The sequence below is a fragment of the Neovison vison genome, chromosome 13 (genome assembly GCF_020171115.1).
Source record: "Neovison vison isolate M4711 chromosome 13, ASM_NN_V1, whole genome shotgun sequence".
NCBI lineage: Eukaryota > Metazoa > Chordata > Mammalia > Carnivora > Mustelidae > Neogale > Neogale vison.
This window is the reverse complement of record NC_058103.1, coordinates 100,354,358-100,373,736: the sequence shown is the minus strand read 5'-3', so window position 1 is coordinate 100,373,736 and position 19,379 is coordinate 100,354,358. Positions and strand designations below refer to the sequence as shown.

At 47.6% G+C, this 19,379-nt stretch overlaps 1 protein-coding gene across 1 annotated transcript in view; it reads left to right on the top strand.

The window, feature by feature from the left end:
- Positions 1 to 19,379, top strand: part of MAP2K1 (mitogen-activated protein kinase kinase 1) — a 78,301-nt gene that overhangs the window by 24,569 nt on the left and 34,353 nt on the right. Inside the window, exons 2-3 of the mRNA XM_044229686.1 lie at positions 14,571 to 14,781; positions 16,302 to 16,448. Coding sequence (XP_044085621.1) covers positions 14,571 to 14,781; positions 16,302 to 16,448 — 358 coding nt within the window. The remainder of the gene's footprint in view (positions 1 to 14,570; positions 14,782 to 16,301; positions 16,449 to 19,379) is intronic.

Sequence of the window (19,379 nt, the reverse complement as noted above, 5' to 3'; positions counted from 1 at the left end):
CACTGTGAGAAATATCGGTAAAGGCTTCTTTGAGTCTGTCTTTGGACAAGGTAATGAGAGTTTAATTATCTGGAAGAGGATCCCTATGGCTTCCTAGGATTTGGAAAGCTGAGCTCAGCTGCTTTTAAAGTTCAGATTTCTACATACTCTTTGTCTCAAGGAAACTTGTATGTCTTCTGAGATGCAGAGCTCTTGACTCCATTTCTGTGAAGGTTCCGAAATAGAATTTTTGCACTTATCCGCAGGTCTATTTTGCCCAAGCACAGTATACCTTATAGGTGATTTGACTCCAAAACCATACACTTAAATTGCATCCTGCTCACATTGTGATGGTTTGCATGTATTTTAGATTTTTAAATATATAAAAAGTTTCTTATGGCATATAAAAATTTTTTTTTAATTAAAAAAAAAAGGGTGACTGGGTGACTCAGTGGGTTAAGCCTCTGCCTTTGGCTCAGGTCATGATCTCAGGATCCCAGGGTTCTGGGATTGAGCTCCACATTGGGCTCTCTGCTTAGCGGGGAGCCTGCCTACTCCCCCTCTCTGCCTCCCTCTCTGCCTACTTATGATCTTTGTCTGTCAAATAAATAAAATCTTTAAAACAAAAATAAAAACAAAAAACTTGTGGCATTTTTAGAAGCTAAGATGTCAGACTGCTCTTTCCTGAACCCTGAACACCCTGAGGCGAATATTCTAATTCTAAGCTGGTGTGGTGGGACCATCTCTTTTTAATTTTTTTTTTAAACATAAGATTTTTACTTTTTTGAGGTATAATTGACATATAAGCATGCCGATTGATACATGTATTGTGGTATGATTACCACCGTAGCCTTAGCTAACATATCATATCACATAATTATGTCTTTTTTGTAGTGAGAAGATTTAAGATCTAATCTCTTAGCAGCTTTGCTGTCTTAGTACGATATTGTTGACTGTGCTGTGCTTGATGTCTCTAGGCCCTATTCATCTTCCAGTGCAGGTTTGTACCCTTTGACCAACATCTCCCCAACATCCCTTCCTTTTCCTCAGACCTGATTGTTGAGCCTGGTTTACTGTGCCCTTCATGGTCTAGCCCCAGCTTACCCTCTGGCCTCATCTGTCCACCCTTCTGGATGGATGCACCTACTCTCCGGCCACTTGGAATGGCTAACTTTCGTGCTGATGCCCAAGCCTGCAGTGCTTTTTCTCTTGCTGCAAACAGTTGGATTATCCTTCAGGACTAAACCTGGGCATTACATTCGCTGACCTTCTCTTTCCCTTCCTCGTCTTATATGGAATGGGGAGGCTTACCTCTGTTCTCAAAGGCCCTCTGCCCACCTCACTTTCAGCATTATGGTCTACCTTACCCTGTAGTCATTGGTATCCTTCCCTGTGTTTGGCTTGCACTGTGATCCCCGTTTCTTTCTTTCATCTTTACCTTTTTTTTTTTTTTAAAGGTTTTATTTATTCATTTGACAGAGAGAGAGAGCACGAGCAGAGGAAGCAGCAGAAGGAGAGGGAGAAACAGACTCCCCGCTGAGCAGGGAGTCTAGTGTGGGGCTTGATCCCAGGACTCTGAGATCATGACCTGAGCTGAAGACAGACACTTCAACTGACTGAGACAGCCAGGCGCCCCATCATCTCTATATCTTTATCTCCCAGTCACCCTTTCTGTCTCTCTCTTTCTGTCTCTGTCTCTCTCATACACACACACACGCACATGCACACTCACACACGCACACTCACACACAATACCTGGTGAGGGCAGGGACCTAAGTCTTCCTCATCTGTACCCTCTTAGCCTCGAGCACAGATAGTGCCTGTCCCACAGTGGCTGCTCCGTGATAAAGCCGCCTTGCATTTTCACAGCTGTGGGTGTAAATGGGTATAAGGCAGATGTCTGTTCAGCCTCCCCTGCCCTCCTCTAGATTGGAGCAGTCCTGCAGCTTTACATTCTCATGGTCACTTTTGCTTTTCTGGGACCCATGGTTCCCGTTTTTGTTTTTTGTTTTTTCTCTTGTTGCTCTGTGTTGAATCAGCTTGGAATTTGGCCCTTTTTTTCCTGGTTTCCACCAAACAACAATAAGAATGAAATAAACACAAAGCTATTTCCGTGCACAGCAGATTGGACTGAGGGTCTGGGGTAGGGAGGGTGTATTACATTCTAGCAGTACAGACAGCTTAACATCTGGTGGTGGTAACTAGCTTTGGTCTTAAATGACTTTTGCCCCTTTGCCGTGGTACCTCCTTTCCTCTTGGTTCACTTTATAGCCACTCTCCAAATAGGCTTCTCCCATCTTACTCTGCAGCATTAATCATTTCTCCAGCTCTACTCTACATGCTGTTCAGACCTGCTTCTGCTTCTGCTGTGGCTGAGGATCAGGCCCTTTTAAACTATGGGCAATCCTTCTGGTCCTCTGGTAGCCTCTGTTGTGTGGGGGTTTGTTAGCACAAACATTTACCTCCCCCACTTTTAGAATACAGATGCCAGCACAGTCAGCTTTGGTTCTCTCTGGTCTGTGATGTTCCTTCTGCCAAGTAGGTTTTGACCGTGACAGGCCAACTGCTATTGATTTGAGGGCGTGACTAGTAGTTTTCTCCAAAGCGAGCACTTGTACGGACTTCTAGTCGTGGTCTTGAGACCGGCTTCTGTTGCTCATTGCCAGGCAGTGATGTAGGGAGTAGGGTTTTTCGTTCAGAGATGATGTGTTCTCAGAGGTGAGGTTTGTTGACCCCTCTTGTGGGTACTTTGATTAAGGAGAAGGGCCAAGCTGTCATAAACGTGTGTTCATGTATTTAAGGAAGAAACAGGTCTGGAGAATTGATGATTTCTTTGTGTGGACTTGAATTAGAGACAGATTTTCAATCTGTGTTTCCTCTGACTGTATCTTCCTGCCTTAGCTGTGCTTCTGAGTATTGGCTCTTTCCCTTTTTGCCCGGGGACTTGACTGATCTGATGGTTCTGGGTTATGAGGTCCAAGATGACTGTCACATTGGGTCCTGTACTTCTGTCTCTCATTGAAGAGCAGCTTTGCACTGCTGAGTCATAGAGTGGCATGGGCTATTACTACATAGGCAGTCTCCTTCCTTTCTTCCTTTCTCTCTCTCTTTTTTTTAAGTAGGTGCCATGCCCAACATGGGATTTGAACTCAAAACCCCGAGATCAAGAGTCACGTGCTCTCCTGGCTGAGCTAGCCAGGCACCCCTACATAGGCAGTTTGGTTGTTTTTTTTTTTTTTTTTCTATCTATCTATCTATCTATCTATTTATTTATTTGACAGACAGAGATCACAAGCAGGCAGAGAAGCAGGTAGAGAGGTGGAGGGTTGGGGGAGCAGGCTCCCCGCTGAGCAGAGAGCCTGATGTGGGGCTTGATCCCAGGACCCCGGAACCATGACCCAAGCGGAAGGCAGAGGCTCTAACCCACTGAGCCACCCAGGCGCCCCTATAGGCAGTTTCAAAAAGGTCTTTATCCTACTCATCTTAAGAGCAGGGACTGGGTGGGGTCAAATACATCGTCTAAGGCCACAACCAACCAGCTGGTCCTTTCAGGAACACACCTATTGTGTGGCCACCACCAGACCCAAGGCTCCCCTTGTTCCTCGGAATAGAAGCCCTGAACTGGTTTGCAATGATGAATAAAATTTAGATAGCAAAAAAGGAGAGGGGCGCCTGGGTGGTTCAGAGGACCCGAGCTGAAGGCAGAGGCCCAGTCCTCTGAACCACCCAGGCGCCCCTCACACCCACACCCAGTGTGACCACATATTTCATGGATGTTTCACTTGGGTTGTCCATGGTGTTTTCTCCCTTCCAGGACTTCCTGCCCTCCTCTCTACCCTGCTACCCTCAGTAGGCCCCTGGCTGTCTTCTGGCCACCTGAATTCTTACTCATTCTACTGGCGTGCTTCACCTGGGCTGTGTCCTTTCCTTCCCCCTCCAAATGACTCAGCCTAGGATGTTCCTCTGAAAGGAATTCTCTGCGTAGATTTAATTTGTTGCCTTTCCAGGAACCTCAAGGAAATAAGTCACTAACAGGAAATACAGGTGTGATTGGCTGATGGTTTGAAGGACCTGAACTCTTCTGCCTAAGGTGTGGAGAAAAGATAACTTTTGGAGTTCCAGGCCTACCTGGTCTTAATCATTACTGGCCTCCATTTCCGCTTCTGTAAAATGGGAACAACATATATAATTTTTAATGTTGTGAGGATGAAGTGAGTTAATGGGAATAATATGGCTAGCATTTAAGAGTCTCTTAAATTTCATTCTTTATCAGACAGTTATGTCCCTCTTTTGTCTTCATCAAGTAACAGCATTATTCCTTTTCATCGTCCATCTTCTGATCCCCACCGCCTCCCCCGACCCTGCTTTCCTGTCTCCAAATTTCATCACTTTTTTTTTTTTTTTTTTGGTACTTCTCCAAAAGACGGATCCTTTAGAAATTAATTCATATGTGGCTAATATGAAACAAATTTTGTCCATTGGAGCTGAAGAAACCATAGTCTGTCAGTTCTTTCAAGCAACAATACGACACCCCCTCTCCGATTCAGGATGTTGTTCAATATTTGAGAAGAGTCTGTGTGAGTGGGTGGTCCTGTCACTCCAGAGGTTCCTCTGTGTGGGTGTGTGCGTGTGTTTTTCAGCGTGACTCTCTGCAGAAACACGCTATGGGAAGGCAGTTTGTATCATTTCAGAAGGCTCTTTGATTCCAGGAAGTGTTTTGGGGGTTTGTTTGCTTTTGTTTGGTTTTCTAAGGGTAGGAATATGTGATTATTTATCCTTTTTCTTTTCTTTTTTTAAGTAGGCTCCACACCCAGTGTGGGGCTTGAACTCCAGAGCTGTGAGAGCAAGAGTTGCACACTCTACCGACTGAGCCAGACAGGCACCCCTGTTTATCTTTTCTTAATTAAACCTGTTTTCTTGACTTTGAAACACATTTGTTGATTGGCCTGGAAACTACTTGATTGAAAATGAAATTAAAAAGAAACACTTGTCCTGACCCTCAGGACCTTCTTCTTCCTCTTTTTTAAAATATTTTATTTATTTGACAGAGAGAGATCACAAGTAGGCAGAGAGAGGAGGAGAAGCAGGCTCCCCACTGAGCAGAGAGCCTGATGTGGGACTCTATCATGACCGGGGCCCAAGACAGAGGCTTAACCTACTGGGCTACCCAGCTGCTCCCAGAACCCTCTTTTTTTTTTTTTTTTTAAGATTTTTTTTTTTTTATTTGACAGAGAGAAATCACAAGTAGATGGAGAGGCAGGCAGAGAGAGAGAGAGAGAGGGAAGCAGGCTCCCTGCTGAGCAGAGAGCCCGATGCGGGACTCGATCCCAGGACCCCGAGATCATGACCTGAGCCGAAGGCAGCGGCTTAACCCACTGAGCCACCCAGGCGCCCCAGAACCCTCTTTTTTATGTGACATTCCTCTAACACTTTTTTTGCTCATCACAGCCTTACTCTCCATTTTCTACAGAGCAGACCACACTAGAAAACCCTTTCTCCTTTTTTTTTTTTTTTTTTTAAATTTTACTTATTTATTTGACACAGAGAGAGAGATCACAAGTAGGCAGAGAGGCAGGCACAGGGGGGGGGGTAGGCTCCCTGCTGGGCAGAGAGGTGGATTCAGGGCTTGATCCAAGGACCCTGAGATCACGACCCGAGCTGAAGGCAGAGGCCCAGTCCTCTGAACCACCCAGGCGCCCCTCTCCTTTTTTGCTATCTAAATTTTATTCATCATTGCAAACCAGTTCAGGGCTTCTATTCCTATAAGACTTAGGCTGATGATGCCAGCATCTCCTGCACTGCAGAGCTGTGTCCCAGGCCTCTGGAGAAAATTAGGGGACCTACAAAACTGTCTTTGCCCCAGTCCTTTTTTGGGCATGGTGGTGAAACCACTGAAAGGCGGTACGGCCAGTATTTTTTTTTTTTTTTTTTTTAAAGTAGGCTCCACACTGGGTCTGAACTCACATGAGATCAAAGAGTTGGAGAGTCAGACACTCAACTGACAGAGCCATCCCAGCACCCCAGGGCAGTGTTCAACTACGTTGTACGTTTTTGCCAGATTATTTATTACATGAAAACATGAAGATGCAGGAGTTTCATCAGTAGAATGAGGCTGACAGTGGTGATCACGTCATGGTGGTGTTAGATGAAAGGGCCTCATCTACCTTAGCAGAGTACTGGCCGCACAGTACTCAGTAAATCAGTAGGGAGGACTAGCAAGTTATATGTTACCCTTACTAACCAATACTATTAAATATTTGTTTAGCACCTTAAATAATTACAGCATTTTTTACATTCCATTCTTAAGGTATCTCTGCAGCAACTGTTTTTTATATTTATTTTTTAAGGAAGCTCTATACCCATTGTGGGGCTTGAACTCATGACCCCAAGACAAGATCTACTGACTGAGCCAGCTAGGCACCCCGTCCACAACAACCTTTTATTTCTCATCATGTCATTGGCTTGAAGTGCCCTTAGCTGTCTGTATTCCTCTCCCTGTGTCACAAAGGGCCTTCTGGTGCCGAAACGCATGCATCCTCAGAGAAGACCTGCAAAGATAAAACAATCCATATTGTCTCAAAGGAAAAGGCAGTGAGGATGGGAAAACGGTCAGTGGGGTGCACATGTGGACAAGAAGAAATGACCAGGGCCTCAAGCTGTACGGCCTGGGAAGCCAGCCGCCATGTTTGCAGAGATGCATGGCCCTGGGACTTAGCTGCAAAGTTCTGTTCTTCGAAAACTGCAGGATGAATCTGGTTTTAATATCAGAGAACTTTAGCACTGAAAAGGGCTTTAAAGACCACCTAGTTTAACTCTCCTGTTTTACCTGTGAGAACAGGCGAGGATAAAGTAACGTGAATAGTTGACAGACTGCTTTCTGAGTTGAACCCAAGTCTTCTGACTCCCAAAGCCTTCACACTTAATTTCTGCAGCAAAGAGTAAATGGCAGCCACATGCCATGTTTTTTTTTTTCTTTATTCTTTCTAGTAGTTTTATGTCCCACTGTGAAAGACCAGCTCTGTGCTGACCCAGAAGCAGCTGATTTCCTACATATGTCACTGGCCCTGGAGGTGGATCTGGGGGCTGCTTTCCAGAACAACTGTGAGACTTTGCTCACCTATACGTCTGTCAGCAAGCAGTGGAGAGTAGGCGGCCAAGAAACGATTTACATTAGCAGCCAGCATCAAGGAAAAGGGAAAAAATTACTTCTGCTAAATTCAGTGAAGCACATTATGAACCAGGCAGGGGAACGGCTGTACTAAAGCTTGTCTTCCCATAGCCGCTTAAGAGTCTAAGCCCAAAGCTGGGTTCAACACCAACACAAAGTAGAGGTCTGTGGCTGGAGGTGGAGGAGGAAGCTTTCTCCTGCCCAAGATCTGCCACAGATGCAAGGTCGTTTTGGTTGCCATGGAGAGGAGGGCAAGTCCGTGTTTGCCGGGCCTGTTTAAGACTGAGGCTGGCCCAGGACTGGAGAGAACTTCCCTATCACTATCATAGGTATGGTGGCTGGCTTCCCAGGCTGTACAGCTTGAGGCCCTAGTCATTTCTTCTTGTCCACATGTACACCCCACTGACCCTTTTCTCATCCTCACTGCATTTCCCTTTGTGACGATATGGACTGTTTTGTCTTTGCAGGCCTTCTCTGAGGATGCATGCGTTTGGGCACGAGAAGGCCCTTTGTGACACAGGGAGAGGAATACAGAGAGCTAAGGGCACTTCAAGCCAATGATGCGATAAGAAATAAAAGGTGGTCACAGAGATGATGTGAGGGTGTTATTTAAAAGTAATTGCGCTCAATCTCTGGAGGAGGGGCAGAGGCATGAGGAAAGATCTCACTCGGTGGCCAGGCATTAGGGGATGGTTTAAAGCTGAGGGAGGATTAGGAACGCTGAGGGGGGAAAAAAAATCTCTGCAGCTCAGGATCCACTCGGAGTGCAAGATAAAACTCATTGCTGGAGAAATTGGCAGCCTGTGGTGCACGGAGATTACCAGTGTTCACCAGAAAACCCAAACCTAGCTCAGCTCCCAGCGAATACATGCTAACAGCATGACAGAAGAATGTGCCCATTTCTGAGCATAAAGATGATGTCCCTCAGTCCTTATTCTCCTAGTACAGTGTGTACCATTCAGTGTAATGTTAAAGGACACGGAATTGAGAGAGAGAAAAACAACTTACAAGAGATAAGACCGTTGATAGAACTAGAATCAGAGGTGACCTACATGTTGAAATGAACGGACAGGGGCTTTAAAATAACCTATGATTATGGACAACATGCATGAACAAATGAGGAATTTCAGAAGAGATGGAAACCAAAGATGAGTGAAAATGCTAGAAAATTTCAAAAACATGACATTGGAAGTCAAGGGGTCTGTCAGCCGACTGGAGGCAACTGAGGAAAGAATCAGTGACCCTGAAGATAGGTTAGTAGAAATAATCTAAACTGAAAAAAAAAAGTATCCAGACTGAGACACAAGGAGGAAAGGAATAAAAAGAAATCAGACCACAGCACCCAAGATATATGCATATATATATAGAGGTAGAAATAGAAATTGAGAGAGAGAGATTAGAGACAGACAGACACTGACCTGACTGCAACTTTTTGAGGAATTGGCTGTGGAACTACAGAAGCCTGTGAAGTCCACAGTTTGCAGGGTAGCCTGGCAGGGTGGAGACCCATGGTAGACTTGCAGTGAAGTCCAAAGGCAGTCTGCTGGCACACTGCCTTCTTTGGGGAGGTTAGTTTTTTTTCTTTTTAAGGCCTTAAACTGACTGGATGAGTCCCACTCTGCATTATGGAGAGTAATCTGCTTTACTCAAAGTTGACCAGTTTAAGTGTTATTCTTATCCCTTTCCCCTCCCCACAGGCCCCACTTTTGTGGAAACCTTCTGAATAAAGTTTGACCAAATACCTTAGCATTGTGGCCCTGCCAAAGCTGACACACATCATATGTCCCCTTCTGGTTACTGCCCCCACCCAAAAGCATGTTCACTTTTATGCTTTATAACTGCGTAGATTAGTTTTGCCTTTCCTTGAATTTGACATAGATGCAGAAGAACACACATATTTTGTTGTTCCATCTGGCTTCTTTCTTATGTAACCCTAGAATTTTATTGTCTAGTGAGCTGAGCATTCCTTCCCAGAGCGGCCTATAGGTTTGAGGGGTAAGAGTATAGAACCCCTTCTCCACCGTGCTCTTTGGGGCTAGCCTAAACTGCACTCCCTAACACTGATGGGCTAGCCTGGGATGGAGTCTGGAATCGGTTAGCTGTGCCTTTGGCCCTCACTCCCTTCCCCCTTCAGGCCCATTCTTCTTTCCTCTCTTAGACTCTTTGTTGTTTTGTTTGTTTGTTTTAAAATACTTTTATTTACTTATTTTGGAGAGAAAGAGAGGAGATGATCAGGGGAGGGCAGAAGGAGAGGGAGAAGCAGACACCCTGTCGAGCAGGGACCCTTTGGTGGGCCTCCATCCTAGGACCCTGAGATCATGACCTGAGCCAAAGGCAGACACTTAACCAACTGAGCCACCCAGGCACCTTCTTTGTAATCCCTACAAACCCCCATCCATGTTCGACTCTGTAGAGAACCCAAAGCCAGTTCATCTCTCTCTTTCCCCTCCCCTCCATATCCCTTCTCTTGAAGATCTTTGGCTTTTCAGCCTGAACACACACTCAGTCTTACTCTACTTCCTCAGCTGCTTGTCAAATTGACGGGCGTGGTTGGATCCCAGAGACCGAGAACTAGACAACTCTCCCCTTCCCTTCTCTCCTCCTCCCCTTGTACTTTTTTTTTAAAAACTGGGTGTGGAAACTGAGTGCCAGGAAGGGTGGTAGCTTGCCCAAGATCTCACAGATGGCGGTCATACAGGGTGAGGTTGGAGGGGTTGCTGTCAGTCTCTTGATACTGTTTGCCCTTGGCTTGGGTCTTCTGCCTCCCCTCTTTCTTCCCAGCCCCAGTAGCATTCCTCCCTGCCCAGTGTCACAGGGAGAGAGAACTTCCCGAGTCCCTGAGCTCCCTGAGGACACCCCCTGCCCGTGCTGGGACCCTTTCTTTGCTCCAGCACGGTCACTGATTGTCATCTTCTGCTCTTCCCTCTGGGCTCCTTCCTGGCAGAGCCTGCCACCCAGGCTAGAGCAAGGCTCAGGCTGGTGACAGACCGCTGGCTGGTGTTGGCATGTTGCTGTGGCCCATTTCTGTTGGGGTATGGCACCCTTTCCGTTGTCCAGATGTTATCTCCCTCCCCCTTAAATCATTCCTTTAAGTCAGCTTCCCATCTCAGTGACCATCAGGGTTGGCGATGGCAGTGTGGGGCCTTGAAAGGTGCTCTGTTCTAGGAATTAGGAGAGCTAGCTGCCCGTAAGTCCTGTGACTTTGTCCTCTCTGGATCTCCGTTTCCTCACCTGTAGAATGGGTCCAGTAGGGTCTTAGAGGTCCCTCCCTGTGCTATGTTTCATGCTGCTTCCTGGTTTAAATGCAGGAGCCACAAATGCAAGATTCCAGTTGTGGCAGTGCCCTTGGGCTTAGCAGATGGGTGGGATGAGGGAGAGGGAAGGAGATGTTCTTGCCCATAGGATCGTCCTTTCTCCACCCACTTCATTGTGCCTCCTTGGTGTTTTCAGAACACAAATGACAACCCTTGTTTTTCTCCACATTTCTTGCTCTTCTCTGCCTTCCCATTTCAAACCTATAATCTTCTTGTATCTTGATGCACTTGTGTTTATTGTAAGACAGCCATGGTGCAGAATTCATGTTGCTGTGAGTTATTTTCTCTCTGCTGTGGTGCATGGGGTGATGGGAGGCAGACATCACAGCTGATCCCTGGAGGACTGTGTGTGTGTGTGTGTGTGAGAGAGAGAGAGAGAGAGAGAGAGAGAGATTTATTGTTTTGAGCTCCAGCGCCCTGTCTTGATCCATAGTCCTGATTTTGCTGATTTCAGTTAAAACCAAAGATTGTGCAAGAGACAGGTTCTGGTCCTCCGAGATGTGGAGACTGGTGGTGTGGTTGAGGGGTGACAGGCCCCCCTTTTCCTTTGCTGGAAGCATTTCAGCTTGGGGTAGGGCGGGGCAGGAACCATGTGGAACATCACTGACTCCCCGAGCAGGAGGAAGCAGTACTAAACACAGCTACGTTATTGATTGATTTCTTTTTAATGAGTACTGAAAGCTGCTGAGATGCCAGGATTTTCCTTTCACCTTCAGATAAAACCCATTGTCTTTCATCCTCTGCAACAGTTCCTTTAAGAAACTTTTCAAGAGTTTTAAGAATTGTTAAGGGAAAAGGTAGTAACTTCTGGATTCCATTGTTGCTGCCTTGGCAGCAGCTCCTCGACCTCCAGCCTACCCGCACTTGCCCTAACACTAGTGTAGAAGCATGCCAGAATCCCATAGTTCTTCCCCGTGGTTTTCTGTTCTGGTCCTCCCCCGGTGAAGGAAGCATAGAGTTGTGATTCTGTTTGACAGGAGAGAAGACGGAGATGTGTCAGAGTTGAATGAGCAGTCGGTGCTTGCATAGCTAGCAGGCAGGGTAAGGATCCGGGATTCCCGGTTACTAATGACTTGTCAGCTTGGCAGTGCTGTTTTACCCCCCCCCCCCCGCCCCGTCATCAGGAAAGTCAGGGCAACACAGTGTGGAGTCTTTACTGTGTCCCTCTGTGGCTCAGCCTTCTGAACGCACCAGTGAGGAGCCAGCTCCTTAGCTGGTGGGGTAGGTGGTTAGACAGGTCGAGGAGGGAGGAAGGCCAGATTAAGTTTTTCTTCTGGAAGGTGGGAGAATTACTTGTTTCTACAAAGTCGGGAAAATGAGCAGAGTTAGTAGCATTTCTTCTTTTTGCCTATTGGGTGGGGTTTCTTGTGGCCAGTGTTACTTGCAAGGCAGCATTGAACTTGATGTGCATGCAGGGTAGGCAGGATTGCATCTGGAGCAAAGGGTGCTTTGTGGAGGTGCCCCATCTTTATGAGCAGTCGAGCCCTTTTGTCGCAGAGGCCCCCGCTAGGATCTTACCCCTGTCATCACGTTGCCTTCCTTGAAAGTATTGAAGTTTTTGAAGAGGTAGTCTAGCATTATGGTTAAAATTAGAGATTCTCTCTGGCCAGGTTTCCATCCTTGCTCTGTTGCTTAGTAGCTGTGTGACCTTGGACAAGTCACTTCACCCATCTGTGCTTGCGTTTGACATCTGTTGAGGATTAAACACATGAGAAAGTGTAACAGTACACAGTGCTGTGAGGAGAATGACTTACTTCCATTCAGTCCCTGCCCCCATCACCTGCCCAGCATGCATGCATGTTTGACAGAAGCCCCTGGAATGGACTGCTGAGCCCTATAGGCAGCCGGAACCTCAATGAAGTTTTAGTTGTGGGGTCTGTCTGCGTTTGACAGGTGTCTCCCAACGTTGTCATTGATGGGTTTCTGAGAGTCAGGAAACCTGAAGGTGTGCACAGTATCCTCCCAGCCATACTGGTTCTGGGCCCCTACCCCTGAGAGGCCGGGGCAGCTGTGAGACATAGTTGAACCTTTCAGCAGGATGAGAATTACCAGCTGTCTTAGTCTGTTGGGGCTGCATAACAAAATGTCATAGACTGTTTGGCTTGAATGACAGAAGGGTATTTTCTCGTAGTCCTGGAGGCATGAAGACTGAGATGAGGGTGCTGGTGTGGTTGGGTTCCGGGGAGGTTTCTCTGCCTGGCCTGCAGACAGCACCCTTCTCTTGGTGTCCTCATAGGGCCTTCTTTGGTGTGTGCCCAGAGGCAGGGAGGCCACCTCTCTTCTTAATGACCACCAGTCCTATCTGATTATGACTCCACCCCCATGACCTTATTTAACCTTCATCACCTCTTAAAAGTCCTGTCTCTAAACATACTTACATTGGGGGTTAGGCCTTCAACATACGGATTTGAGGGAGACACAGTTCAGTCCATGGCACCAGCCTTCCTTCCCCAAGAGCCCCCAGTGAGGACGCTTGTGAGAACAGCCTGGTGCCCTCTGTGGCTAGTATACTGTTATTTGTAAGGTGTGTTGCATCTTCCCATAGACTAGGGTGGCAGGAGGGTTTGGATCTCCCTGCCTTCTTGAGAGTTGGAAAAGAGGATGAATGAAGGCTGGAAGATGATGCTTACTCCCACCCATGAAGCTCAGAAGTGGGGCGCGTATGTTGGGGGCGGGCTCCAGCCTTCTGATGTGTAATGATGGTCTTGTTGCCACATTTGTTTAGGGCTAAAATCACCTGAAACACAGTGGGAGCTCTTCACCACTGTCTCCTTCACGAGTTCCCTGGAGTAACGCATGCTTTCTGTTCTCTGTAAACTCAGTACTGCCCACCAGCATGCTGAATGCACAGCTCGCAGGCCGCTCTGTCCTGCCCACTCACCTCTGCACCCACCGGCGAAATTATGTGCTTACCAAGAGCCGGTTTGTTCCCAGCGTCGTTTGTATGGTTGTGGCTGGTGTTGTAATTATGTAACATACTTAAATATTAGATAAACTGGTGAAACATGCCTACAGGTGAAGTGGGTTCCCCACCCTCTTTGACCACTAATTAAAAGCCCTGGAAAGACTCAGTAAGTCCAGCTCACTAAACATTATTATACCATTAGGTGAGCATTAAGATGGGGGGAAATCCTAAAACTCTAACAATTTTGTGTTGATGTATATATATTTTTAATATTTTTTAATTTATTCATTTGACAGAGATCACAAGTAGGCAGAGAGGCAGGCAGAGAGAGAGGAAGGAAAGCAGGCTTCTTGCTGAGCAGACAGCCCAATGCAGCAGGGCTGGATCCCAGGACCCTGATATCATGACCCAAGCCTAAGACAGAGGCTTTAACCCATTGAGCCACCCAGGAGCCCCTTGTGTTGATATTCTGTATCTATGTTTTTACTCTAAAGAATCAGGCATTGGAAATGATAGTGTATTGTTCTGGTTCATGTGAGAGGATGGTGTGGGGCTCTTAACCAGTGGAATTTTATTCAAAGAGAGGGCCTTGTCCTACCTACATTAGAAGATGGGTGAATAAATGCACATTTATATATATTATGCAAAAATAAAAACTTTAGGTATATATTTTTAGGATTCCTTGCTTTGATTAACCTGGCTCCTGACCTGGATGCATTAGAGAGGAGTTTCTGCTGTTGCCATTCAGTTTAGAGCCTGTTTTGATGGTTTGGTTTAATTTCAGTTTAATGAAATAGATTTTTTTTAGGAAATAGATTTTATTTTGTGTATGGTGTTAGCTTAATAAATCCAATACTAGAAGGACCTTTGGAAGGGGGATTTTAAAGCAGATGAAGGTGGCTCGTTCAGAATTTTAGCAGATTCTTTGGCTCCTTCTATAGACTTGCAGCATAGTGAGAGAGATCTAATGCCCTCGTTTGACAAATGAGGAAACTGAGGTCTCGAAAGGAGAAGGGTGTCACTGGCGAGGGGTGTCGGGTGGTGTAGTGAAGGCCCCAGAACCACCGCGCATGGAACCCTTCCCCAGAACCCCTGCGTCCGCTCTCCGTCTGGCCCCAGAGCTGGAACTCTCCACCACACAGATACTTCTCTGGGGGAGACCCCTCTGATGTTGGTTCTAACTCATGCTCCCCCTTTGGGACAGGACCAACCTGGAGGCCTTGCAGAAGAAGCTTGAGGAGCTGGAGCTTGATGAGCAGCAGCGGAAGCGCCTTGAGGCCTTTCTCACCCAGAAGCAGAAGGTCGGGGAATTGAAGGATGACGACTTTGAGAAGATCAGTGAGCTCGGTGCGGGCAACGGTGGTGTGGTGTTCAAGGTCTCCCACAAGCCGTCAGGCCTGGTCATGGCCAGAAAGGTGAGGCCACTTAAAATAAAAAAAAATTTTTTTAAAAAGGTGGGGTTGCTGAATAAGGTTGGCCTTGGTGAATAAGTAATTGGATTATCTCTTGGAAGATCTGGGGCCTGGGGCCACTGGGAGGAAGACTGACTTTTTACTTGGTACCTGTTCGCGCTTTTTGAATTTTGAGCTCCTGTTATCTGTGAGTTGATAGGATAAACGCACTGGCGGTGTGTCAGTGTATTCATCCCCACCTCCAGACTGGAAAAGAATGGCTGGTGACCTTCCTTAGCCTTCTGCGTGTTCTGGAAAGAATGCAGGGGGCCTCTTTGCCATTTTCCCGTGCAGGAGAAAACACTTTCATTTAGCCAGGCAGCGATGCACTAGACACTGATTTCAAGTTGTTTGCCTGCATTCCAGCCCTGTGGGCACTTCTCCTGCATCTCCCTGCGGTGTGATATCTCTGCTCCCTGCCATGGCCCCATGTAGCCTGCGGTGTTGGAGGTGGACTTCTGTCCACCCGTGGTCCTCCTCTTTCCGAATGTGGCCCCTGATATAGGAAGGCCAGGCACTTGCGTGTTTCCTGGCCCACCAGCTTTAATCCCATCACCAAATGTTTGCTCCGGCCGCTCCTTCCTTCTTTCAAGCAGTGTCTGTCTCCGCGGCCCACCTCCCATCTGGCTTCTGCTAGCTGCTCCAGCCCACCACGATAACCACAGCTCCCACGTCCTCTGGCACTCCTTGTCTGTGACCCTTGCTGGTGGCTTAGTCTTACTCAGTACCCATTTCATATGGCAGATGTGTTTGTCAACCTGTCTCCTGGATGAAACCAGGGACAGTGTGAGGGGGTCATAAGGTGGCACCTGAGGCCCCGGCTGGCTGTCCACTACCTCAGGGTCCAGAGGTTAAGGGGCAATCTCCTGGGCAACTGAGGTTCACATGCCCAGTTCCTTATACCCTTCCACTCCCGCAGCCCTTGGGTGTCAGCCGGTCCTCAAGGCTGCTTTTCCCCTCATCTCTCAGCTTCACAGGTCCTTTTGGAGGAGACTCTCCATTCAGCTTTGTTCTTGGGAGGGGTAAGCTTCCCTCTTCGTCACTCTTGGCTCTAGGAACAGAGGCACAGCCACCCTCCCCTGGTTCCAGCTACTCCAGTACTAATACCCGCCTTGATAGGTTAGCACCAAGTGCTTTGGTCAGGTGGAAACTTGTTAGTTACGCCGTGCCTGTCTCCTCTCTTGGTGCCTTTAAGAGCTTAAGCATTGAAGAACGCTCCCATCCATCCATGCCTCTGTGTATTTTTTTTTTTTTAAAGATTTTATTTATTTGAGAGAGAGACAGTGAGAGAGAGCACGAGTGAGGAGAAGGTCAGAGGGAGAAGCAGACTCCCCATGGAGCTGGGAGCCCGATGCGGGACTCGATCCCGGGACTCCAGGATCATGACCTGAGCCGAAGGCAGTCGTTCAACCAACTGAGCCACCCAGGCGCCCCTCCTCTGTGTATTTTTAAAGCCTCTTTTCCTCCTACCTCTCTTTCCCCAGCTCATTCACCTGGAGATCAAACCTGCAATCCGGAACCAGATCATAAGGGAGCTTCAGGTTCTACACGAGTGCAACTCCCCCTACATCGTGGGCTTCTACGGTGCATTCTATAGCGATGGCGAGATCAGCATTTGCATGGAGCACATGGTATGTGGCAGTCTTCCAGGCTCTGGGGCAGTGGTCTGGGAGTCGGATGGCTCTGGGCTCGTCTTTGGTTTGGGATGCGACCGGCTGCCTCCCTGTTCCTCCCTGCATCCATATCCCTGTTTGGATATCTGGGAAGCGTGACTGTAGAACCTGGAATAATAACCAAAAACAACAGGCCTCCTTCTGAGATCCCCTCCTCTCTACAAAGAGAGGTGACAGCAACCAGGTAACCCTGGTGGGAATGCCCAGAGCACATCTCCCAATTTTCTTGCCCCCAAGATTTTGATGTGGGTAAAACCTGGTTAGTGTAGTTTAAATCCATTTATGATTTATGATGTGCAGTGTCATGTGCTAGGTACCCGGTTCTGGGGTTATGGAGATGAGACATTCCCATCCTCAGAGACTGTAATCTGCTTTCAGGACAGTCCGGAGGGGTTCTTTTGGCGTCCAGAGTAGTAACACCACCTGGTACACATCAGAGGGGGCAAATAAGGGGGCGCTTACCGATTAATTGTGTGGACCTGAGTTACCAGTCTTTGTGGTTTTTTTTTTTTTTTTTTAAAGATTTTATTTACTTATTTGACAGAGAGAGATCACAAGTAGGCAGAGAGGCAGGCAGAGAGAGAGAGGGGAGAAAGCAGGCTCCCCGCCAAGCAGAGAGCCCGATGCAGGACTCGATCCCAGGACCCTGAGATCATGACCCGAGCTGAAGGCAGAGGCTTAACCCACTGAGCCATCCAGGTGCCCAGTTACCAATCTTTGTACCATTAGCTGCCTAGAGTCCCTTCCTGCTCTTCCCAGTGCCTAACAGTAATAGTAATAGTGACAGTAACAGTGCACAACAATAATCATGTTAGCAGTACTAATACAGATTAATGTGTCGGGTATATATCCCATCATGTACTGCCTAACACAGATTGATACTTTATTGCATTTTCTCAACAACCTCAATGGCTGGGTAGATCATTTGTGATTTACAAATGAGGAGACTGAGGCCCAGAGAAATGAATGACTAGCCCAAGGTCCTGCAGCTAGTTAATGGAATTAGAATTTAAACCAAGGCTGTCGGACCCCAAGGCCAGTACTTTGTTGAATCCCCTGGATAGTGATTAAGGCTCTGTTTTCATCCTGGATGCCAGAATTTCAGAGAGAGAAGCTGGCTTCGTGATCGCTGTTTTTCCCTGTCCCCATGAGGCAACAGGGGACTTTAGAATCCGAGATGTTTTTGTTTTATTTTTAAAAATATTTTATTTATTTATTGGGCAGAGTGAGAGGGAACACAAGCAGGGGGAGTGGGAGAGGGAGAAGCAGGCACCCCACTGAGTAGGCAGCCTGATGCGGGGCTTGATCCCAGGACCCGGGGATCATGACCTGAGCTGAAGGCAGACACTTAATGACTGAGCCATCCAGGTGCCCTGGAATCTGAGATGTTTATTCATATCTCCCTTCTCCACAAAAATCCAAATAGACACTGTCTTGTTTGCCACTGTGTCTCCAGCACCCAGAATAGTCTTGGCACACAGCAGGTGCTCAATAATGACTTGTTTACAGACTGTCACCTTCTAGTCGGGACCTTGGGCATGCTTCTTTCTGATTCTCTTGTTTCTTCCTTTTGTACAATGGCCACTCCTCTACCTCCCTCTTAGTAGATGAGTCCTCAAGGGTTAGGGAAGATAACGGAGTCAGTCCTGGGGCACTGACTTCAGGCCTGGCTTCTGTGAACAGTAGTGCCCGCTTCATTCTCACTGGAGCTGACAACTCAGAGACAAGGGCTTGATGTGACCCAGTCTGCGCACTTCTGGCTGCTGTGCTTTCAGTTTTCGGGTGGGTCGAGTGCCCTTCAGCAGCTGCACTTCCTTCCTGCCCTGACCTCTGGAAGGACAGCCCCAGGGCCTGGCCTTAATGAACTCCAGGAGCATCTGCCAGGGAGGTTTGTCCCTTGCCGGAGCCCCATTACTTTGAACTTCTCTTCATGGGAACGATCAGGGAGTGCCATGCACACTTTTGGAGGCATCTGCTGCCTGGTGGGGAGCCGTGTGGAACGCAGACCCTAAAACATCTGCGTGCCTGAAGGTCACTGAGAAAGCTCTCCTTCCTCTTGCTTGAAGGGGAGTGCAGCAGCCTCTGGGAAGCATGTGAATATGTCTGGTTTGGTCCTCCCTCAGTCTTGGGGTGCTGATATTTTCCCCTTGGGTCTTAGCCTCCCTTTGGTGGGGTGTGGTGCAGGGGGAGGGGGCTGTCCCTTATGCTTTGGGTTTCTTGGGTGCTTTGTGCTGATGATGATTGGTTTTCTAGCTCTTGCCTGGAGTTTTGGATGAAGATGGGGAACTGGGAGGGGAGGTGCTTGAAAACTAGAAGGGGGAGAGGTTGGAGGTAATGGCCAGAGGAGGCTTTTCCCTGGTAGGTGTTACTGCAATAATGGAAGGCGGGTGGCGGCATAGCTAAACATAATAGTGACTAGCTCTCCCATCTTCCATCACTTGGCGAGTCCTTTCCATGTCGTGGAAATTATTAATCCCATCAGCCCTCTCCTGTGAGACACAGTGTGGACCACCCTCCCTAAGGTGGTAGATGCAGGGAACATGGCCTTGAGAGCTTAGTAATTAGTCCAAGTTCTATAACCAGTAAATGTCAGTGAGCTCAATCCTAACTAGTGTCTCTGACCAGGTCTGCTTTCTTTAAATTTTAGGCTCTCTCAGGATTTTCTCGTCTGTGCAGAGAAATGTTTGGAGCAGCTAGCCCTTCTCTAGGGGTCCTGCCTCCCGCTAACACCTGTGTCTCTGTGGATTTGGGCGCTTATAGCCACTCAGGGTTTACGTTAGTTAGCATGGGTTCAGCTTCACAAACACTTACTTGTGTTGCCTGTGATATGAAGGGTGCCACAGGAGCCGCTGGGGTATGGAGATCCTGTGAGCAGCCTCTCTCTTCTCC